This window comes from Meles meles, chromosome 10, assembly GCF_922984935.1.
Source record: "Meles meles chromosome 10, mMelMel3.1 paternal haplotype, whole genome shotgun sequence".
In the NCBI taxonomy this organism is placed as follows: Eukaryota; Metazoa; Chordata; class Mammalia; order Carnivora; family Mustelidae; genus Meles; species Meles meles.
In genome coordinates, this window is record NC_060075.1 from 1649419 (window position 1) to 1672949 (window position 23531).

The following is a 23531-nucleotide window of genomic DNA, read 5'->3' on the forward strand; positions in this document are numbered from 1 at the left end:
GCGGCCCCTCGGAGGTGGCCGGCCGAGGGGGACTCTCACCCAGCTGCCCGAGGTCCCCGTGGACGCGCGGTGTTTGTGGCCACGGCGACCGCCCAGCTCCCAGTCACGACTGTGTGCGACACACACAGGGGGCCGGCGTCCAGCCCCTTCCACGTGTCAGGGCGCCGGCCCCACGGAGCTGAGCCCAGGGAAGCCCCCGCTGCCCTCGCCTCCCTGCCTTCCCGCGCCCGGGGCCTGCAGGGAGCGTGGGCGCCCTGGGCTTGGCTCTGGGGCTAGGGGTGAAGCGGCTTGGCACGGCCCCCCCGCACCCCCGGGTGGGTGGAGAACGGTTGGGGGTACTTGGACGGGGCTCTCCGTTGGGCCGGATCCAGGCCTGGTGGCTCTCCCTGACACACGGCGACGGCAAGCCAGCCTTGCAGCCACCGGAGTCCCCTCTGGGCCCTTGGGCTGTGCCCCCCGATGAAAGGGCCGCCCTGGGAGACCTCTGCCCGCAGCCTCCAGTAACCTCTGCCCGATCGCCTGGGGGCCTGCGGGTCCCAGGATCCCATTCCTGCGCTAAGGAGGTGCCTGGGGAGATGGGGCCGCCGGAGAAAAGCGTCTAGAGGGGCGCCGGCCGGCCCCACCAGTACGGCGCACGGCTCTCGGTCTTGGGTTGGGAGTTCGAGCCCCACGTCGGATTAGAGATGACTTAGAAATAAAATCTTAGGGCGCCTGGTGGCTCCGTGGGTCTCTGCCCTCGGCTCAGGTCATGATCTCAGGGTCCTGGGATCGAGCCCCGCGTCGGGCTCTCTGCTCTGCCGGAAGCCTGCTTCTCCCACTGCCTGTGTCTCTCTCTCTCTCTCTCTGTCTCTGATGAATAAATAAAATCTTAAAAAGAAAAAAAATCTTAAAGGAAAAAAAGAAGTGGCTTGAACGACATCAAACACAGCGTGGTGAGCTGCAAGACCGCCAGGGGAGGAGAGGTCTCATTTCTTTCCTTTTTTTGAGATGTTATTTATTTATTTGGCAGAGAGACACAGCGAGAGAGGGAACCCAGCAGGGGGAGTGGGAGGGGGAGAAGCAGGCTCCCCGCGGAGCAGAGAGCCCGATGCGGGTCTCCAAACCAGGACCCTGGCATCGTGACCCGAGCTGAAGCAGAGGCTCAAGGCGGAGCCCCCCAGGCGCCCCAGAGGAGAGGTTTCGCTGGCGGCCTCGGAGCCGGAGCCGGGCCTCCAGGAGCAGCTGAGGGCAGGCCAGGCCTGCTTTGGGGCAGGTCGTCCAGCGCCCCAGCCCCACGCCCGACCTGTGCTCCGTTTTGTAATAAAGAGATTTTTGTTTCTAAGTAACTCTCTTCCTGCGATGTCGGGAAGACAGCAGTCACGAGGCGAGGGCTAGAGGCACCTTGGCCGCACCCCAGGGCCCAAGAGAGAACCAGGGTGCCCTCAGCCGAGGGCCCACATCGGGCAGGCCCCACCCCGGGCTTCCTGAGACAAGAACGTCCCTGCACCCACTCCTGCCTGCCTCTGACCTCCGCTGGGCTTCTGCTCGTCCCGCTCTGCCTCCCGCCTGCACGAGCCCCACGGCTTCACGGGTGGGGCGCCGCGCACGTGCCGGGCTCTTCCTTCGCGTCCTGGCTGGGAGGACGCAGGTGCATTCGTGAGGCACAGACCCAAGGACGGAGAAGGTCAGAGCGAGTGCCCGTCTCACCAGGGACACAGGGTGGATGGCACCGACCGGCCCTGAAGCCAGAGGGAGGAGGGATGGGCAGCCACGGGCCCAAGAGATGTCAACGAGACAATGAACTGCCTCCCCGAACCCCAGGCCGCCCCCACGGTCTGAAGTCCCGGAAGCACCCTGAACTGAACAAGTTCGGGTGTCCACTTGGGGTCCCCGCACTTGTCCCGTGTCCGCAACGTCGCGGGCCGTCCTCATGGAGCCCGGGACCCTTCCACTGCCTCCGCCGCCCCCAGCGGCAGCCCGGGCACTGGTCAGGAGCAAACCCGACAGCTGTGGGGCTGTAGCGCCGAGTCTGGGCGCCTCCTCGCACCTCGCCCTCAGCCCCCGCCCCCCCACCTCGGGGCCAGCTCTGTCCCCCGGGGCACTGTGGCAGGAACAGCCAGCGGTGGCGTCCCTTCTCCTGTGCACACTGGTCCTGCAGAGCTGTCTGCCTGGCCGAGGCCCCGGCAAGGTCACCCAGGGGGCCACGGATCGGTGGGAGTGCCGGCGTGTCCCTCAGAAGGGACAGGAAGGACAGAGTGCAGGTGCTCGTGCGGATGGTTCCGCCTGGGCGGGGGTGGCCAGGGGAGGCCGGAAGGGCCGCAATGGTGTGCTCCGACCACGGGGCCGAGCCAGGCGCACAGCGGGGCGGGAGGGTTCGCACACTGACCTGGCTCTGGGGGCACGAGCCCCACCCCCCGCTTACGCCTGTTGAAGGGGGCCCAGCCCAGGTGGGGGCTGTGCAGGACCCCACGGACGGCGGAGTCTGTGCTGGGGCCTGGCCGCGCGGAGACCCTCCCTCTTCGGACTGTGGACGCAGGGGAAGAGACACTACCCTGCCCAGCGGGAGCCCCCCAGGATAGTTTGGGGGTGACTTGGGGCCTGTCCCCCCTCCAAGCGCCCCTGTCCTTCCACGGCTCTGCTCACCTTCTTTTTTTTTTTTTTTTTTTTTAAGATTTTATTTATTTATTTGACAGAGAGAGATCACAAGTAGACAGAGAGGCAGGCAGAGAGAGAGAAGGAAGCAGGCATCCTGCCGAGCAGAGAGCCCGATGCGGGACTCGATCCCAGGACCCTGAGATCATGACCTGAGCCGTAGGCAGCGGCTTAACCCACTGAGCCACCCAGGCGCCCTCTGCTCACCTTCTTATCTCGAGCCTGCGAAGGCTCCAGGCTCACCCCCCGTGGCCCCGCCAGTCGAGCGGCCCCGGGCCACCTGGGGCAGACTGAGCTGACCCTGTGCCTGCCTTCCACCTCGGACCCCCAGGCTCGGGCTGTCTTCGCAAAACCCACGTGACATCAGCCGCCCACTGCCCGGCCGGGCCGGAAGGGACTGGGTGCTGCTCACGGGGCCAGTCTCCCGGCCTCCGCACAACCCCGGGACGAGCTGGAGGCCGCCACGCGATCCTGCGGGGCCAGGAGCGGTCGGCTGTCCTGCCTGCTGGCCCTGCCCGCCCTGTTTATCTGCTACGGACAGAGGCCCTGTCTCCGCTGCGTCCCCTGCTTTGGCTGCCGGTGCATGGACGCTCGGGTGGACAGCCTGGGCGTGCCGGGGGTCATGGCCACAGTTTACCGTCGGCCTGAAGGTCCACCTAACTGGGCGTCCCGCTCCTCAGGGTGGGGGGAGACGAGAGCTCCCTGGGGCTGGTCCCCAGGCCCTGACCACCGAACAGAGACTTTCGGAAAGTGGGGCGGCGCTTCCCCACGCAGCCTGCACCGCGAGGGGCCCTCCCTACCGCCGGCCCCCCTCTCCGCGTCCCACAACAGTGGGCACGGACAGCAAATGACTTACTGTGCCCGACGGTTTATCTTCCGTTCCCCAGAGGGCACATCGCACGTCACAACCCCGCGGTCCCCGCGCTGCCGGGTGCCAACCCCTGAAGCCTGCCGGCCGGCGGGTTAACAAGCTCCGGCAGGGCCGGGGGTCTGGCAGGGAGGCGGGGAGCTGGGCTGTTGTGAGACCCCCTCCGTCCATTCATGTGGCCTCTTGCCCAGGGCACTGGGGGCTGGCCCTTCTGTGGTGGGGGTCCCAGCCTCGTGGCCAGCCTGCAGCGCCCCCAGTTTCCATCCCTCGGACACCAGGAGCACTTGCCCTCCCCGGCTGCGGCACCCAGAAGGGCCCCCGGCAGTGCCCAGGGCCATGGTTGGACCCCGTGGGACCCTCCAGGCGGTGGGAGAGGCGGCCGCGTGCAGCAGGTCACGGCACCGTGGGCCCAGCGCCTGGCGCAGGGGAGGCTCTGTGGGACCTGTGGGTTCTGGAAGGCCCGTTGGGGCTGTGCCCGAAGGAGAGTGGCGTAGACCCCCCCAGAACCAGCTGGGCCACACTGTCCTTGGCCAGGGGTGAGCCTGGGACGCCTGCCTCCAGCCCCCACCCCAGGCCCAGCAAGCTGTTAAGATTCCGTTTCCTGACCCACGCGGGGAGGCACCACCTGGTGGCCGTCCTGGCCGGCATCACGGGGGCGACTAGGCCGGCTGCCCGCGGGCTGGAGTGGATCCGTCCCCTGTGCTGACCTTGGTGGCTCTGCCGAGTGTGGTCACTACCCAGTTCCAGGGTGACCTGGGCCTGCTTCCCCGTCAGCTGGCGCGTGCTGCCCGTTCGCGGTGTGGCGGAGAGTCGCCGACCCGCCACCCCCCACGGGGCCCAGAGCCAAGCCCCCACGGGTCCCACACCCGGCCCAGAGCCCCGCATGCACACGGCCCGCACGGGGCTGAGCTGCGCCCCCGGGCAGTGCCCACCGCTGTCCACGGGTCTCCGGGCTCACCCTCCCCAGCCCCGTGGCGGCCGAGCCGACCCAGGCTGGAAGGGCACACCCGGGCCCCACCCCCGCCCGCCCTCAGAATCCTCTGGAGGCCCCCGGTGCTCTCAGGGCCGAGTCCCGGCCCCGTGCAGGGGCAGCCCCTTCCTTGCCCTTCCGGCTCTCGGGCACGCGGGCCCCAGGTTTCGGATGTCAGCTCGCCCTTCGCTCCGGAACGTGCCCTGACCCTGGCCGGGACCAGCCCGCCCTCTCTCTGCTCCCCGCCCGCCCGCGTTCGCACGCGCCGGTCTGGTGGCTCCTGGGGGGAGCATCGGCAGCCGCCCTCCGGGGCGCAGGCGCGGGTCACAGGGGACACCCAGGGCACGAGGCTCTGCGTCCTCGCGGCCGTGGCCTTTGACGCTGAAAGGTCCTAGAGCCGAGGGTCCCACCCCTGGGGGACACAGTGCTCGGGGGTTCCCGCAGCCACCGCCCTCCTGGACACGCGACCCAGCTTCTGCTGCGTCCCTGACAGTCTGAGCGGACATCACGAGCTGAGGTGTTCGCTGTCCCCGGGGCTGGACGCCTCACCTGGAGGACAGACGGCTTAGAGCGAGGCTTCCAAGTCGCACCAGGACGCCGGTCGGGTGGGAGCCCAGAGAAGCAACCACCGCGTTGCAGCCGAGGAGCCTGGCACACGTGGCCCCCGGCGCGCCGGCCCTGAAGACCTTCTAAGCGGGGGTCGGCACGGCCTCGGGCGCTCGCGACGGGCCCTCGGACGGCGCTGGGATTGGGGCACGTGCGGCCTTTGTCCCTTTATACCGAATGCATCACGGCTCTGATTTCACAAAAACAGCCGCCGAACCAGTGAGGGGGCTCGGGGGGCTGGGAGGTGGGGGTCCTGCTGGGGGGGCACCTGAGCCTGCACTGCCAGCCCCTCATCCTGCTGCCTCGGGAAGGGCCCTGGCCCCGCGAGTTGGTGCACGTGGTCCTTTTATAATCAGGGAAACTGAGGCCCAGAGCGTGTGAGAGCCTGAAAAAATAGTAAAAAATCAAAACCACCATCGAGACACTGTAGGGATTACTCTGGGGTGTGGTGGGCCGAACAGCAGCCCCCACAGCCTCGGAGCCGGGTCACTTCCTGCAGCGACGGTCTGCAGAGGCGATGGGGTCAGGATGTTGGGATGCGGATGTCATCCTGGACCGTCCGGCAGGCCCGATGCTGTCACGGCGTCCTTCCCAGAGGAAGCAGGTGCAGGCGGCCCCGTGGAGATGGGGGCGGCGGCTCTGACCACCGTGACCGCAGTCCCCATGAATGACCGCGAGGAGAGAAAACCGGAGACAGAGACCCCGCCCGTGACGGTTTCTCACTTTGTGTCTCCTGCAGAGCCGGGCAAAGATGGCCCTCCTCGGGGCTGACAGAGGGGGACGGTCTGTGACCCCTCCTGGTTCTGGGGGTCCCCAGCGGGAGGGCTCCTGTCACATGAGGCCCGGTTGGCTGCCACTCTCCCAACCCGTGGTGTCCCCCGCTCTGCTGGGGAAGGGCTGGGGGTCCCTGCGGGGACCGACCTCCTGAGCCCGCCAGGGGAACAGCCTTCCTTCTAGGGGTCTGTTTCACGGGGCCATGTCACCAAAGGCCTGACGACGAACTGCGGTATTTCTCTTCTGAATGCGGGTCCCTGTTCATGAGGCGTGTCCCCCTCCTCTGAGAGGGCACAGCTGCCTCCAGGTGGGGCCAAAGGTGTGGCGGACGGAGGGCCTCGCCTTGCCCCCACCAGCCCAGGACCCCAGGGAGGCCTGGGAAGGAGCATAGGGACAAGGGCGAGGGGATGGGGGGGGTGCCTGGGCCCGTTGCCGCGTGGCCTACTTGGCACCTCACTGGAGCGGGTCCTGCCGTGAGTGAGCCTGTCGCCTGGGCTGCGCTCAGCCGGGGTCACAGGTCTGAGTTTCTGGCGGGACCAGAAGAGGAATCGCCCGGCCCAGGGGCCCGGGGCGGGAGGGAGGGCCAAGGATCTCCTGTCCCACCTGCCCCGCACTCTCGCAGGGCCTGTGCCGGACACACCAGGACGGGCGTTGGCACCCCGGCCGCTGCGGGGCCCCCTGGGACACCTGGGCCCAAGGGCAGGAGGGCGGGTGGCGGGCAGCGAGGCCACAGTCCGGATGGGGGAGAGGGGGACACCAGCCATCTCTCTGCAGACTCATTTCGAAGGAAGCGAAATCTGCTGCACAGGGGTCGGCCCTGCCGGGTCCAGGGCGTCGCTGGCCCGGGAAAGCCTGGCCCCGGGAGTTCCGACCGGACGGCCCGCGCTACCTCCTGGGGGAGGCTCCTCCCCTCCCTCTGCGCCCGAGCTGGGTCCCGCCAGGACCGGGTGCAGTTGTGGTGCGCGTGTGTGCGCCGTGTGCATACGCACAGTGTGTGTGCACGCGTGGGTCACGGCCGCGTCTGCGTGTTCGCGTGTGGCCCCAGCGCCCCCTGCCGGCCACGTCCGGAACGACGCACAACCGCCCAGGCCGGGGTCTCTGGCAGGGAGGGTCGCGAGGCCCCGAATAGGACGGCGGCAGCCCCTTCCCCACCAGCTCCCGCGTGAACAACGCTGCTGCGTGTCCGGGGCCAGCTAGATCCGCCTTCAGGACCACAGACGCACCTTCGCGGTCTCCTTCGCCCCACGCCCGCGTCCCTCTGGACCTGAGCCCCGGGCGTGGGGCCCTCCCAGCCCGGCTCCTGCACAGAACCGCCACCCGCCAGGAATGGCCAGACGTCCCTGTGGGGCCGAGAACGGAGTCCCCTTGCGGGGCCCCAGGAGCACAGGCTTCACACAGACGCGTCCTTGGACTCAGGGATGGCTTCTGCCCCTTCTGAGCGTGAAGTCACCTGCCGTCTCCCCTCTGGTCCTCAGTGGGTGCTGGCAGGCCGGGTCCCAGCACCTGGGGTGCGCCCTTCACCCGGCCCTGCTCCACCGCCTGGCAGGGCCGGCCCCTTCCCTCTCACAGGTGGCTGTGGGTGTCGGCCTCATCGGTCACGGGCATGACCCTGTGCTGTGGGCTCAGGGGTAAACCGTGGACGTGACCCGACTCTGTGGCCACAATGTCGCCTGACCCTGACCCAGGTCCTCCCTGAGCAGCACCAGACCGAGGACATCGAGCATGTCATTCTCTCCTGGCTCCCAACACGGGTCTTTGGACAATGCCCATGTCCCCACAGGGGTCACCCCCCACGCGTACCCCAGCGGTTGGATGGGCGTGAGCCGAAGTCCCCGCTCTGCTGCAGAGTTAACGAACGGCGGGTCCCTCGTAGATGGGGACAGTCCGGCCTCACACGCCTGCATGGCTCACGATTGCCTCTCGTGTCGCGAGCAAGCTCCTGGCCCCGACGTTCAGGATCGGCTCCAAGGGACACAGAAGCCATCTCCCCGAATTCCTGTGGAGTCGCTGTTCCTGCCCAGCTGACCCTGTTCTTCCCCGGGGGGCCTGGTCTGTGCCTCCTACCCCCGCCCGTTGAAACTCAGGTGCCCTCCGGCCAGCTCAGCCCTTCCACACCCCCAGCGCACACGGAGCCCCACCGAGCTGCTGTAGTTGCGGCGGCCCTGCGGGTTCCGGCTGTGGGAAGGGCCCCCCGGATGGCGGGGAGCACAGCGGCCACAGGCCCAGGCTGCGGAGCGTCTCCTTCTCAGGCGTCGGGTGCTGCAGGAGGTCACGGGGGCCTCCTGGACGGGGTCGGGGCGGCAGTGCCCGCACCAGCACGGACACGGGCAGATGCTGTAGGGACCACGGCCCAGGGCCAAACTGCCCTGGCTGAGGCTCTGGGCCCCGCCCACACAGCTAAAGAGCTTTCGGGCCACATGGACGGTACCGGTGCCCACGGGAGGCCCGTCGGGTCCCAGCCCACGTGTTCCAAAGGTCTTGGGGACTGGAGGAATCTGTCAGCCGTCGGAATGTCCTGTGCCTGGACCTCGGGTCGGGCTGGATGACGTGTGCTAACACAGTTGGGTACAGCGGTGCCCGTCTCTTGCGCCTGGGGCTTGGGGCCACGGAATGAGCCGTGAGCTCAGGGAGGGGGATGCCATGTGCCTTCGCAACCGAGCCTGTAAGCGCCTGGACGCCCGGGCTCCGGTGAGCTTCCCCGCCACAGGGGTCCAGCCCAGGGGCACCTGGAGGCTGGTGCTTCTCTGCCCATGTCTGGCCCACGTGCCTTCCCCACCGCTGGTCTAACCCGCGCCCTCCCGGTGTAGCGAGCCTGGCTCCGGGAGCTGTGAGAGTCCATCCTGTGACCCCCGGAGCCTGGGGGCAGTCTCGGGGACCCTGGCCAGGTGGGAGGGGGTGTGGCCATGACTTCAAGGGGAGGAAGGGAGGAACCCAGGAAGGCCCAGCTTGAAGGTGGAATCCGAGATGCTCACACGTTAGGAGACAGTCAGTGTGTTCCAGGAAGTAACAGATTAGTGACCCCAACGGCCCGGGGCCTCGTCTCCGGGGTGACCTCTTGTTATGAAACAGGATGCTTAGGTCTTTGATCCATAAAAACGTAGAAGATGAATTTCTCATCCTGTTTATTCCACAGTTTTTTTTTTTCTTGTTCCCATCCTACCCCATCTGCTTTCCTTCCTTCTTAGAAATATTTGCATCGACCACGTGCCGGGGTCGTGCTAAGTGCTGGGTACGGCTGTGCGATGAGCAGTCACAGACACCAACGCCCGTCAACCAGCACGTGGGGTTCCGGCTATGCTCACCGTGGGGCAGGGGCCCGGTGGCGTGGTCTGGGCATCGGGGGGCCCCCAGGGAGGGTATGGAGAGTGTGGTGGGGCGCTTGCATTGGGGTTGTGGAAGACGGACTTTGAAGAGCCCTGAAATAGCCAAGTGGGGCACCAAGTATGCACGAGGGAAGGTAGGGCACAAAGGGAGGTCCGAACCGAAGACCCACGTGGGAGACACCGGTGTGTGCACGGGACATGGTGACTGCTGGCCACCGGCCGCCTGCCGACAGAGGCGGGTTAGAGCTGGCCCTCCAGGGGAGCCAGCCACGGGGCCAGGGGACTCAACTGGAGGACAGAGGGCCCCACGACCCGCCAGAGCCAGGCTGTCCCAGGCACCGGAGTGAGGGCGGGGCAGTCCGGTTGGTGGCCAGAGGTCAGAGGTCAGGGTGCCAGCAAGAGGCTTCCTGCAGGCAGGGGAGGCGGCGGACACTGATGAGCCCGTGGGTGCCAGAGTGCTGTGGACTGGGTGTCGGGTGAGCCTCTAACCACTGGCGTCCCGTCGCGGGGTGCTCACCAGGTGGGGCGCGGGGCGGCTCTGGCGTCCTCCTCTGGGGGGGTTCAGCCCGTCGTGGGGCCCGCCGTAAGCACGCGGGGAGTCGTGTCTCCACAACCAGCTTTATTCAGCCCAACAGCAACATCACAGCAGGTTCACGACTCTAAGCTCAACGACAGGGGTGCCTGGGGGGCTCAGTCGTTAAGCGGCTGCCTTCAGCTCAGGTCATGATCTCAGGGTCCTGGGATCGAGCCCCGCATCGGGCTCTCGGCTCAGCAGGGAGCCTGCTTCCACCACCGCCGCCCCACCCTCCGTCTGCCTCTCTGCCTACTTGTGATCTCTGTCTGTCAGATAAATGAATAAAATCTTAAAAAAAAAAAAACCTCAATGACATTTCCTAAGAGATCACTCGGCTTCTCACACGTCACACACAGCGGAGCACAAGACAGCACGACCGGACAAACACGGGACGAGGATAAGAAGTTAACGAGCCACGCGTGAAGGCCGTGCGCGGGTGCGCAGGCGAGGGGCAGACCGGGCCGGGGATGATCTCAGCTCCATTAGAGACCGAGCAGGCACGGCCTGCGGGGCAGTGGCCCTTCCCGTGCGGGGACAGGGAGGGTCAGCGTGGCGAGAGTGTGGCCCTGGCAGCGGTCGGTTCAGCGCCCCGGTGCTGGCGGCGGGCCCCTCTGCCTGCTGGGATGACTCCGTCCTCCTGCGCAGTCGCCTCCCCAGGCCCCGCCGCAGGTGCGGGTCCTGAGCGTGGTGGGACATGGCCGTGCGCGGGAGCCGCTCAGTCTCCTGCAGGACAGGCGGAGGCGAGGCAGACGGGTAGCTTGGCAGGAAGAGGGCCTCCATGGACCCACGGCCGCCCAGGCGAGGGCAGAGACACGGAGGCGGGGGAGTCGGGGCGAGAGCCCATGTGGAGTCAGTCGCGGCCGGACCGGCTTCCGTTAACACCGTTCCAGGCGCTACCTATGCGCTGGGCACAATTGGCCTAAAACTGCCCTAAAAGTCTACTCGAAAGGAAACAACGATGCACCGATGAGCTTTTGGGGTCATGTCAAAAACAGCTGATTTTCTCACCCATCAGTGGTGGACATTTAGGTTTTCTCCATCTCTCAACACCCACACACCGGGCCCCTGAACTGTGACGGTCCGTAAAAGCCTTGCTTTCTGTCCTACCGTTCTAGGGCCAGCGCGTGAAGAAGACTCGGCAGGACAGCCCCACTGGTTCTGCGACGAGGTTCAAGCTTCTCGACAGGTCACTAGCTCCTGACGGTGGCCGGGCGGGTGCGGTCACGGAGAGAAACCGGACAGACTCTGAGGGGTCCGAGGGGCACAGCATTAATCCCACCACCAGAGGGCGCGCGTGCGGCCTGCGGACCCACCAAGGCCTGGCCAACACCCGGCAACAGCGTCAGCGCCGCTGGGGAGGGCACAAAAGCCCCCCGCTGGGCACTGGGCCGCAGAGGCCCCACGAAAGGCACAGCACCCCAGAAGGGCCTGTCCTGGGCCGGAGGGCAGGGCGGCCGATAAAGAGAACCGTCCTCTCACTGCTGTTGGCCAAGGGTCTCCCATTGGGGCCCGAGGGTCACATCTGCACGTTCATGGAGGCACGTTCCCTTGAAACCTGCTTCGGCTGGCAAAGCCTCTCTGGCGTCACAAAGCGACTTCACTCCACGAGGATTACAGAGCGGCCGGCTGTGTGCTGGGCATTACTCGGGCGTCGGAACAATGCCGTTCACACAGACTCCTACCCCCGTGACACGTACATGCTAGTGGGGAGGGACGGAGGAGGCCGGCGGGAGGCCATCACACATCAGACGGAACCAGTGCCGCCGAGGACGGGCCACGACGGGCACAGGGAGCGGCGGCAGTTTTAGTAAGTGGTAAGGAAAGACGACACGGAGCAAAGAAGTGCCTGAAGAAAGTGAGGGGGCAGCTGAGTGTCTGTGGTGAGAGCTTTCGTGTACAGGGAGCGAGTGCAAAGGCCCTGAGGCCAGGGGCGGAAGCCAAAGCAGCCAGTGGAGCCCAGTGAGCAAGAGGGAGAGATCCAGGTACCGTCACTAAGGGCTTCGCCTCTGACTCTGATGGAGGAGGACTGGCTTAGGATCTATGGTTTCTTTCGGCTACTGAGTTAAAAACAGACTGGACGTGACCGAGGACAGGAGCAGGGACCTTGGAGAGGCACCTGCAGAGCCAGGCAAACCCAAGACTAGGACTCAGGATGGGAGGCGACAGAACGTGGTGAGGAGTGGTCAGTCTGGCCGTGGCAGGAGCAGCGCTGGCAGGAGGCACAAGGCAGCAGGTGACCTGGGGCCCAGGTGGGGTTCGGCAAGTGTCTCGGGCTCACGGAGTCTGGGTCGCGGGGGAGTGAAGGCGCAGGGGAGTCCTGTGTACACAGACGCAGTGTGTGAACTGTTGTCTGCGTCTGGACTGGGACCCCCAGATACACCTGCTCGAGTGTGTGTGTGGGGGCTGAGAGCTGCAAGGGGACCCTGCCCAGCCCGTCTCCCAGGAACCCTGCGTGGGGTGCCCGTCTCCCAGGAACCCTGCGTGGGGCACTTGCACCAGAGGGAACCAGCTCTGCCCTGCAGCAGAGGGCCCAGTACTGCTCAGAATGTAGGAATCGGATCCCGCATGGCTCGGGGGCGTGGGGACACTCTACAGCCCTGCCCTGAAGCACTTATCAACTCAAGACTCTCCGAAGTGACGTCATTGTTTCCTGACAGCTACCCAGGAAGGACTGTCTGGGACACCTGACAAAATGCAGACTGGTAAGCGGCCCCCGGACCATCCTGTTCAAGCTGGGGACCCTGATCTGGGGTGAGCCTGCATTTCCCTAACGGTGAAGGACGGACCTGCTCGGCGCTCCGCGGGCCCCGACGTCCCAGCTACAGGTCTCGTCTAGCGCGCTGCTCTGCTCCTTGGAGGGAATACAGAGGCGCTGGGCTGAACGGTGAGCCCCCAGCAGAGGTCCGTGTCCTCACCCCAGAGCCTAGGAAGGCAGCCTTACGTGGGAAAGAGGACTTTGCAGGTGGCATCACGCATCTTGAGATGAGGTCACTCCGGGATCCTCGCTGGACACCTGACAAGCGCAGGCAGAGGTCTGACGTGGGCAGGAGACACGACCATAGCACAGGCGCGCCAGCAGCCACCAGGAGGGGAAGAGGCAGAGAAGAGGATCCTCCCCAGCAGGAGCCAGGTTGGGACGCCTCCGGGGCTCCCGCACAGAGGACAGAGGCTGCTGTTCCTGCCACCCGTCCGGGGTCACGTGACGGCAGCCGCAGGAAGCTAATCAGACGTGAGATGAACATTCGTAACGAACACGGGGCAATCTGCAGCGGGACCCTCCGGCTGGCTCTCCGCTCTCGTCTAGTCTGTCCGGCAGCCACGTACCGCCTCGCCCCAACCGCTCCAGAGAGCACGGTGTCCAAGCAGAAGCTTCTGGAGAGCTCAGCAGGCCGCAGGCTCACCCAGAACAGAATGTGTGCTCTTGCCCGCAGCTCTAGCGGTCGGCCTGCCGGAGCCCCAAGAGGTGCTCAGACCCCATGTCCCCACTCGACCCCACACACGGTCTCACCTCCACGGCAAGCGCAAGGTCACCAGAAGGCTGCCCTCTGCTTTGACTCTGGAGGGAGAACACACGTGGGCCTGAGCCCTGCAGGTGCGTCTGCTCCCCACGCTGACCCCAGAGCCCCGCGGGGAGGCTGGTGGTGGGTGCTCCGGGGTGAGGTGAATGGACCTTCGGCTCACTAGGTGCCCACGCGGAAGAGCCACACCCTGCCTCTCGCAGCGGGCTGAGTCGTCCCAAACACAGGCGAGGGACGCTCCGTTCCGAGAGGCGCTCAGAGTGCAAATGGGGAGCCGCCCCCGCAGCAGGAGCGGAGGGGAGGGAAGACAGACGGGTGACTGTCCTCTGCCCGCCTCTGCGGAGGACACCACGATGGGTTGGACAGGACAGCGCGCTGCCTCCTAAGGCCTGGGTCGGACGCCGTCGCTGCATCTGCTGCTGGCCGGCGTGGCGTCGAACCCCACGAGCCCGACTGAAGGCAGATCTACTGCACGTCCCTGCGTAACGCGGCTGGGAAGCCCGAGTACATAACTATCCCATTTCACACACCAGCGGAGGCACCAAGTACTCAGGCTCTAAGAACTCCCCGCAGAATCTTCTGGAAGCAGGGAGCTTGCGTGGCCCACAGCCCCGGAGCCCAGAGGAGTCTCCCTCCGGCAGCCCACGTGGTCCCCTCAGCTCTCCAAAGCCTCCGGCAGGACTCGAGGCTGCCGACCGCGGGGGCCGGCACGGCGCCAGGACGAGAGAGAGCTCGCCCGCCCACACCTTCGCCTGCGGACGGAGGCGTCGGGGAAGCCGTGTCCTGCACGCGGTACCGCGTGGCTGTTCGTTCAGACCATTCGCTACTCACGTGGAATGCCTCCTGGGCCAGAACAGACGAATTTCAAAGCGCAGACTGCTTTCAGTTTCTCAGTTTCTGTCTCGGCCGCAAGAGATCAGCGAAGGAGCAGCTTTGGTCGGCTTTTTTAGGTTCTTTCTGTTTTATTTGCGTCACTGTGTGCTTTTGGCTGCTTCTCTCTCCTTACAGTATCAGGAGCTTCAGCACGAAATCCTGTCAAGCTCCCCACTCCCGCTGGGGAAGCTTCCAGAGCCCCTCCTGTGCTCCAAATCCCATGAGCGTCCGCGGGTCTGCGAGGCCCTGGCTCGGTGCCCCATCGCTGCCGACCGTGTGCCTGTGCGGTGGCGGCCGCGGGCTCCGTGGGGCTCGGCCGGGCCGCGCAGAGGTGCTCACGCGAGTCGCCGGTGGGACTGTCACCGGCACGGAGGACGCCAGCCAGATCTACCTGCAGGCGGGGGTGAGAAGCACCAGGACTAACCCCCCTGTTACTCAGCGTTCCGGTTTGCCCACGAGACCCCCACCAGCAGACAGAGTACGTCACAACACGGCGAGGCAAACAAAGCACAGAAGGAGAGTGAGTCTTCCTGCACGTCTGGGTTTTCTCAACAGCGTCTTGCTCACCGCACAGAGAGCCGTGGGAAGGCGGCGTCCCTCCCGGGCGGAGGCTCTGGCCAGCAGCAGCAGCCCCGGGAAGGGCAGCCCGGCACGTACCGGGCGGGCACTCCCAGGTCTGCCGGGGCGGCGGCTTCCTGTCCGGCCTGGCGGGTCTCAGCAGAACCACAGGCTGCCCTTCCGCCTCGTCACCTGACGCCACAGACACAACCGGAGAAACAGTCGTTCCAGTAGTGAACCACAATGATTTCGGGTGACTCCAACAGTCTTGGGGAAAACACATTTAATGCAAATATTTAACCACTGAAACATACAAATAAATAAACAGGCTCAGGAGAGCTGAGAAAACCACGTACGTGTAACTGCCGCTCCCTTCAGTCCCACACAGTCTGCCTCCAAAATACTGATAGCGAAACGCACAAACCAATACGCAGAGAAGGTACAGAACATCCAACGTAAACCAACCTAAAATAAAGATAAAACCAAGGACAAACCCTAATTATTTTATTTCTATATATCAAGACTACAAATAGCATTTAAATACTTAATTTATTATTCAAATTATGAAATTATACATTTTGTTTTGATATGGTCATTGTCTTAAAAGTGTCATTCAGTTTCCCCGCATTTAAAAGCATATTGCTAATTCTGGTCAATTCCATAGGACAGCCCACAGCCCCAGTGACAGGAAACGCTAGGTGAGACGGAGGGAGGTCAGAGCTAGAGCCCCCCGGCCCGCGGCGTCAGCGAGCGTCAGTCTGGCTTTCCCAGCGGGTGCTCAGACGCGCTCCCCACTCTCGGAGACCGAAATCACCCAGCAACAAGGTAGGTCCTGATAAAGTGCCTTTTGAAGAGAGAGTCACCACCACCCCTCCCCCTGGACACGCAACTGGGGCCGTCCAGTCTTCCTCCGGAGCAGCACCGTCGAGAAGCAGAGGGTGAAGAAGCCTGGCACGCTGCCACGGACCGGGGAGGGGGCGGGCGCGGCCCCGGGGTGCGAAGGGCGGGCGGCCCCGAGGTCCCGCCACAGCAGGCCGTGCCCAGTGCAAAGCCGCAGCCACTTTGGTTCAAGTGACTCAGATCGATGCCAGTGTCTGCTCTCCCCAAGCTGCCGCCGATCGAGGGCCACACGCGCTGCGGGACAGGCGAGCCCCTCCCCTCTCCCGGGAGCCCGCAGTCGCGCCGTGGAGCTGGACCTGGGAGGACGACGTCCGCCCGCACAAACCCCCACACGGGAACAGCCGGACCGGCACATCGCGGTCAGCGGTAAACCGAAACAAGCATGCTAGTCCCGTTCAGGGGAATGGCTTAAAAAGCACAAATAAAATATTATCATCGCTGTGTATTTCCAAACCTAACCACTTTGGGAAAAGGCAGCAGGAGAGAAAATGCCTCTAGTTTGAACAATCAGGACTGTAAACAATTCCGCCACACGAGCAGCAGGAGCCCCGAGAGGATGCGCCTCCAGCTCTCAGAGCGGGCGTCTCTGCAGATGAGCACCCGCGCTGCCGCCCCCCCCGCCCCCCAGCTCGGGAGGGGCTCAAGTCCACTAGCAAAGCCAAAGCTTCTTCTTTGGTTAATTTCACTGAGTTGTCACTAGTCTTAAAGCCGTGCTCCTCCCGGCAGTCACTGCAGCAGCCACATGGCACGTAACACTTCTGAGTCTACGGTGTCGGAAAAGCAGTGTCCATCTAAGTGAGTGACCATGACTTCACGGACCATCTGGAAACGAGGAGGGGGAGGGAGGGACGGGGGAGGGCAGGAGAGCTGCAGGAGTCCGGCCCCAGTGCCCTCGCGGCCGGGGGTGCTGCCCGTGGTGCGGGCCCTGGTCACTCCTCGGGGGGTTGCGCCCGCGTCTGCTCAGCTCAGCTCGAAGCCAGCAGCGCACTCGATGGCGTAGAGCAGCTTACTGCGCAGGAGCGACTCGTCGTAGAACTCGGGCAGCTTGAGCAGGTTCATGCAGGTGCTGGCCGTGGGCAGCCGCTCCAGGTCAGAGCCTCCGTTGTGAATGCAGAACGCGGGGTACAGCTCCTGAAAAGACAGCAGGCGTGCGGGACGCGGCCTTAATGGGTGGCCCCTGGATGGACTTTTTTTTTTTTTTTTTTTTTTTAAGATTTTATCTATTTGACAGAGAGAGAGATTACAAGTAGGCAGAGAGGCAGGCAGAGAGAGAGGAGGAAGCAGGCTCCCTGTGGAGCAGAGAGCCCGACGCGGGGCTCGATCCCAGGACCCTGAGATCATGACCTGAGCCGAAAGCAGCGGCCCAACCCACTGAGCCACCCAGGTGCCCCTGGATGGACTTTTTAAAAGCACACAAAACCCGCCTGCTCCAAACAGGTTAATGCTGTGGTCACATTCTCCCAAAAGACATCTGGTTTTTGACGGCGCTCCAGACTGAGCTCTGGGGATGGCAGATACTGGGCACCACGCTTCGTGCGTGAGAAAGGGCGAGAAGGACGTCCACTCATGAGAAACAGAACCTCTCCACTGAGCGGACCTCCACGGTTGTTTTAGTCTTTTAAAAATCTGTTTGAAATTCAAGAAGGTATGAGGGTGAAGACTTGAACGCAGGTGGCTATTGGCCTGTGTCAGGACAGACAGAAGGCCCCGGGGAAGGAGCAGGGAGGGACAGTGGCAGGGCGCGTCTTCTCCAAACTCAGAGCCACACGGATGTCCCAACAGAAAAACAAAACAAAACAAAAACCAAACCAAAAAAACAAATTCATTCAAATGGGGAGGAAAACAGTGATCTTAAAGTACTGAAAGCAAAATGAAACAAAAAAAACTACACATTGGTGGCTTAATCACACAGCGAGGTATTGTTCTGAGTGGTTTTCTTTTACTTTTTTTTTTTTTAATAGATTTTATTTATGGGCACCTGGGTGGCTCAGTCAGTTAAGCGTCTGCTTTCAGCGCAGGTCATGATCCCAGGGTTATGAGATCAAGCCCCGCATTGGGCTCCTTGCTTGGCTGGGAGCCTGCTTCTCCCTCTCCCACTCCCCTGCTTGTGTTCCCTCTTTCACTGTGTCCATCTCTGTTAAATAAATAAACAACATCTATTAAAAAACAACAACTCCGTTACGCAGAACTGAGAAGATAAGCCAGAGGCTGAGACGTCCACCTCCAGCACAGAGGTCCGTACTGTTTACAGCCTCACGTCTGCTGGGACAGCTACTATCAGAAAACCAGAAAGTGGGGGCGCCTGGGGGGCTCAGTTGTTCAGCGTCTGCCTTCAGCTCAGGTCATGATCCCAGAGTCCGGGGGTCGAGCCCCACGTCGGGCTCCCTGCTCAGTGGAGAGTCTGCTTCCCCTCACTCACCCTCTGTGCTCTCTTTCACTATCAAATAAATAAAAATCTTTTAAAAAAAGATTTTATTGGGGCGCCTGGGTGGCTCAGTGGATTAAGCCGCTGCCTTCGGCTCAGGTCATGATCTCAGGGTCCTGGGATCGAGCCCCGCATCGGGCTCTCTGCTCACCTGCTTCCCCCCCACTCCCGCCTACTTGTGGTCTCTCTCTGTCAAATAATCAATAAAATCTTTTAAAAAATAAAGTTATAAAAAATATTTTATTGATTTATTTGAGAGCGAGGGCTCGAGCATGAGCAGGGAGCCCACCAGGCGCCCCCCGCCCCCCGCCCACCCCCGCGGTGTTGTTCTGGAGCCACGCAGTGTTCCGTAGAACTGGTACCCGTCTACGCAGAACGCCCTGGACTGTGGGACCCGAGAACTCACTAGGAAATGAAGCAAAGGAGCAAATGAAAACCACAACTATTAACGGTAAAACAAAATCCAAATGTAAAATAAAAAATAAAAACCTTGGAAGTCAAATTTGAACTGGAAATGTCAGTCTGAACTTGTGATGTGATCTTCTCTTGGGGGAAAAACCCCCGTCTGCAAGCGCTGTCTGTGGCGTTCAAGCCGGGAAACAACGACCACACGCGACAACAAACAGCTCGATGCGTGGGTTTCGACTTCTGCAGACGTACTTCTCACGGGGAGGACCCGGGGCTCCCCATGGAGCCGGGAGACCTGCCTGACGAGCGTGGCCACGTGCCCGCCCGAAAGCGGCCCCACGGTCCCCGGTTCAGCCCGAACGCAGCCCCTGACCGCAGGCGCTTGCTCCGAGGAAAGGGACGCCTGCAGAGACCGAGGCACGTGGCGTGTTGAAGCCACGGGTTCACGGTGCCGGCACAGGAGCCGAGCAGACGGCTGCCTCCGGCGCTGGTTCAGCCCCCGTCCTGGGAACCGGCAAGTGAACAAGGATCACGGTTTATTCGATCATCTCTGCACGGAACCCTCGGCGTGACCCATGAACTGGTGAGAAAAGATAAACTTTTCTTCACAGGTGATGCCGGCTGGGACATGAGGAGACGCTGCAGTTGGCAAACGGCTGCTTGACCGGCGCAGGACGGAAGGATCTGGGGCGGTGGCGAGGGGCGTCTGCAGCCCGCGGGCCCACCCCACCCCTGGCCCCCTGCCGCCGTGATGGTGGAACGTGGACAATGCCACCCACGCGACGTTACTGCCAGGAGAGAAATTCAGGTCTGGAGGCTGCGGACCCTCTAGTGACCAGGTTCACAGGACGGACAGAGGAGCGAGCCAGCCTCTCCGTGAACTCAGGGACCAGGGACAAGGGGGTGGCAGACAGGAGGCTCACTTGTCCCGGGGGCACTGGCGGACAAAGTCTCCCCAGCCTGGCCGCCACCCCCGAGCGCCATGCTGGGGTCTTCCGCACAGGCCCACGGAGATCTGAGCACCGAGAGAACAGCTCCTCCCGCCCCACTCTACGTCGGAGGATGTCTCCGCACTCCGGACACTGTCGTGGACCTCGGTCACTATCCACCCGCTCCTCTGTCCCCACGCTCTTCCCTCCTGCTTTTCCACGGCTGTGTGGTGTCCTATCGGATGGGACACGGCCCCGCTGGCCCACGGACGGTCACGTTACTTACTTCTTCATTTTAGAAATTAAAAGGGGTGAGGGGACGGGCTACGTCCTATCACCCCCTTGCAGGCGCGTGTGCCGCGGGGAACTTGACCAGGCAGCCCACGTGTGGAGCTCCCGCTCCCGCGCGCACAAGCTGCGCCCGGCCTCGGGGCGGTCTGCGTGTTCACCTACAACAGGAGCCCGATGACGTGGTGGTGGCCTTCGTCCCGAAAGCCTGACTCTGCCAATGCTCGGGCAAGTGTGGTTTTAGCTCCAGTGCTGAGGGGTTTCAGACACGCAGCCAGAGCCTGCACCCCTCACTGCACCAGGAAACGGGGCCCAGGAAAGCAAAACAGGTGCCTGGCTGGTACCTGGAATAGACGGTTTCTCCTCGGGGTCAGTGCCCTGCACACCTGTCACAGGCTTCCTCCTCTGAGCTGTGACAAGACACCTGTGCTTCCAACACCAGAGCGAAAGCCCACTCCAACGGCGGCGGGACCTTCTCGCGCAATCCCCTCCCTCCCGACTCCCCGCGAGGCCAGCCTGGCACGGGCGCAGGAAGCCTGCACCCACAGCCCTGACCTCCCTCCCAGGACGGCATCCTACGCAGACAATCCGAGACACAGATCATGACTCACGCACAAGGAGGTTCCTAGCCTTGTAAGGAAGGTAGAGCTGTAATCAACTAATTGTGATAAATTGGCAGGATGGGACATTACGAAATTTATTAAAAATATTTCAAGTATCTGCTTCCTGTCTCTCTGCCTACTTGTGATCTCTTTGTCAAATAAATAAAATCTTAAAAAAAAACTTCAAAGATGTTTTAATATGAAGAAAAATGATCCTGATGTAATGTTGAGTGAAAAAAAGCCTATCGAACTGAGCCATATTTTGCTTAAATTATATTCAAGAATTATGATCAAAGAGCATAGAAAATAATTCCCTACGAACCACCATCATGGAAATGAGAGAACAAGATTGGAGTGATGTCCCTGCTCAGATGGGGCCCTGGGAGCACCTGCACCCCGTTGCCCAGCCGGCCCGGACGGCTTCCCGGCAGGTTTTGCCTCGTCCGCACGGAGCTCACAACGCGGGCACGGCCGGGAACAGCGCGGGCCGCGCGACGCTGACCGCAGACTTCCACGTTGCTCATCAGCCCAGGTACGTTTCTCACTGCTAACCTGAAAGCTTCGTGTAAACAGTATGTGTGGCATATGATATGTGTTAAAACCGCTGTCTTCTAAAAAATATAGCTGATACGCCATTTTACGTGTCTCATACAAGTGTCAGAACAGGAACCAAAAGAGAAACAGAAAGCACATTAATTACATTTATTATTTCACATTCTGACTACATGGAGCGCGGTTACTTTTCTCAAATGCTTGAATAAGCTAAGATGAAAACATCACAGTTTTGAAATACAAAAGGACCTCTGAAGGCAGAGTCGGGCAGGCACAAGGAAGGTGAGTGACTGGCTAAATGGGGGGAGCCTGAGACACATTTTGAATTAAATGCCCCATTTCAGCGTTTCTTTCATAATGCTAATTGAATTTCCTACTTGGAGTCTTAAAAGTAAAAAAAATGAAGTTCTTCATTGAAATCTGAGTCAAGGGCACTGCGTCGTGCATAATTAAATAGAGCACAACGGGAATTTGCATTAATTCACAGTGAGAAAAATCATCAATTTGTTACGTGGCCCGATGGCAACTTAACAATTTTCTACAGCGCTTTAATGATTTTTTTGTCTGTAACAATCACATTCACTGAACATATTAAACTTTAATTAGCTTTAGCAGACGCTATTCTTCTCCAGTAATGCAGCACTGAGTTTGTAACTTTAAATTATGCAGGTCTGCCTTTGTTCCTTACAGCACTTGGACTGAAGGACACTCTTGCCGGGCCTGCCTAGCCAAATGGAAAGGACAAATATTAAGGTGATTTCTTCCACTCTGGAGTCTAACTTAGGACAAATGCAAAGATATCTGAAAACTCAAAATTAAATTTTACATTTAACATATTTTAGATCCTTGGAAAAAAATCTAAGCTAGGAGGACTGTCTCATATTCTGCAAAGTATTTTTCATGGTCCGATGACAGCTCAGTCGCGACTGTGAGCGCTCTTGGTATGACTCCATGCGGGATATTTCTTTTTTTCAAGTTTTCTTTCTTTCTCAGAGAGAGCGCGCGCAAGCAGGGGGAGTGGCAGGGAGAGGGAGAAGCAGGCTTCCTGCAGAGCAGGGAGCCCCATGCGGGACTCGATCCCAGGACCCTGGGACCATGACCTGAGTCGAAGGCAGACACTTAATGACTGAGCCCCCCAGCTGCCTATGTGGGACTTTAAAACCTAACGTAAAGCCCCTCACTTCTCCTTTCCTTTAAACTTGCAACACTCTCTCAGGCCGTTTAACACATTCTCCTCCAGTTCCCAAATCTCTGGAACCTTCCCCTTCCAGCAACACCCCTAACTCTTACGGCCCTCGAGGAAATCAGTCAGGAGCCGGCAGAAATCTCCGGGTCCTCCTCTCGGTTGGCGGGGATCGGCCTCCAAATCTCCTCCCCCGGAACCAGGTCCTTACTTCCCTGACGTCTAGCTTTGCTGCCACTCTGAAACCGGAAGATTCTGGAAGCCCAGTCTCTCATAATAAAAGGCTGCTGATAAAACCACCTGATCGTTACCACAATCTTAGCACGTATCATATGACTGTTTATATGACCAGATGATAAAATCTGGCCCCCAGAAGGCCCTTTCCTTGGTCCCATGGGTTGGCGCACCACCCGCTTGCTCTTCCCGCGCTCCAGGCCCCAACAGGGCAACATCCCCAGACTTCACGACACGCCCGTGAGGAATCAAAGAGCAAAGCTGTGTTTCCTCCAGGCTGTTGCCTCGGATTCACAGAGGCCGTTTTCCTGTGAGGTCACGGGGGCCAGTGCTCGACGCCGCACCGCTGGCCCACCCAGGGCCGGTTCCACAGCGAGGCTGAAACATGGCTCACTTTCTGAGCCCCTGCTGCAGTGGGCGGCTTGTCCGCAGCAGGGTTTTCAAACGAGTCTGGAAGTTCTCCCCTTAGCAGATGAGCTTATTCTGCGTCCCTTGTGATGGTTCCGCTCTCTCACTAACGTCCCGCGTCCGAGCATTCGCAGTGTCTTCTGTGTCTGACTGAAAGTGGCTTCCGTCTGCCTTGCTGGGCTTACTTCCGTCCTCTAGTACTTGGCAAGACAGAGCAGTGATTTTTAGTTCTGGTGTCGCTGAAAATGACTCACCACTTCCCAACTACAGCAGCATCAGTCGCACAAGTCCTGCCCGCACGCATGCCCCCTCCCGCTTCTCCCCTCCACGGCTCCGGCTCGGGCGGTCCCACTGCGTGCCGCACAGAGCTACTGACAGTCAACTTCTTCTTTTTTTAAGATTGTATTCATTCATTTGACAGACAGAGATCACAAGTCGGCAGAGAGGCAGGCAAAGAGAGGAGGAAGCAGGCTCCCTGCTGAGCAGAGAGCCCGATGTGGGGCTCGATCCCAGGACCCTGGGATCATGACCTGAGCCGAAGGCAGAGGCTTTAACCCACTGAGCCACCCAGACGCCCCTAAATTTTTTTTTAAGTAATCTTTATATGCAATATGAGGCTCGAACTCACAACCCTGAGATCAAGAGTCACATGTTCTACTGACTGAGCCAGCTGGGTGCCCCTACTGAGGTCAATTTTGTTTTTAAAGATTTTATTTATTTATTTGACAGAGATCACAAGTAGGCAGAGAGGCAGGCAGAGAGAGAGGAGGAAGCAGGCTCCCTGCCGAGCAGAGAGCCCGATGCAGGGATTGATCCCAGGATCCTGAGACCATGACCTGAGCCGAAGGCAGAGGTTTACACCCACTGAGCTCCCTAGGCGCCCCTCAAAGTAAAAATTTAAAGAATA

General features: G+C 61.4%; 1 protein-coding gene across 2 annotated transcripts in view; it reads right to left on the reverse strand.

The window, feature by feature from the left end:
• Positions 1-15225: 15225 nt before the first annotated feature.
• UBE3C (ubiquitin protein ligase E3C) overlaps positions 15226-23531 on the reverse strand; it is a 107127-nt gene continuing 98821 nt past the window's right edge. For both annotated transcript variants that reach the window (XM_046021120.1, XM_046021119.1), the window contains exon 23: positions 15226-16726. In XM_046021120.1, coding sequence (XP_045877076.1) covers positions 16556-16726 — 171 coding nt within the window. In that variant the 3' untranslated portion in view covers positions 15226-16555. The remainder of the gene's footprint in view (positions 16727-23531) is intronic.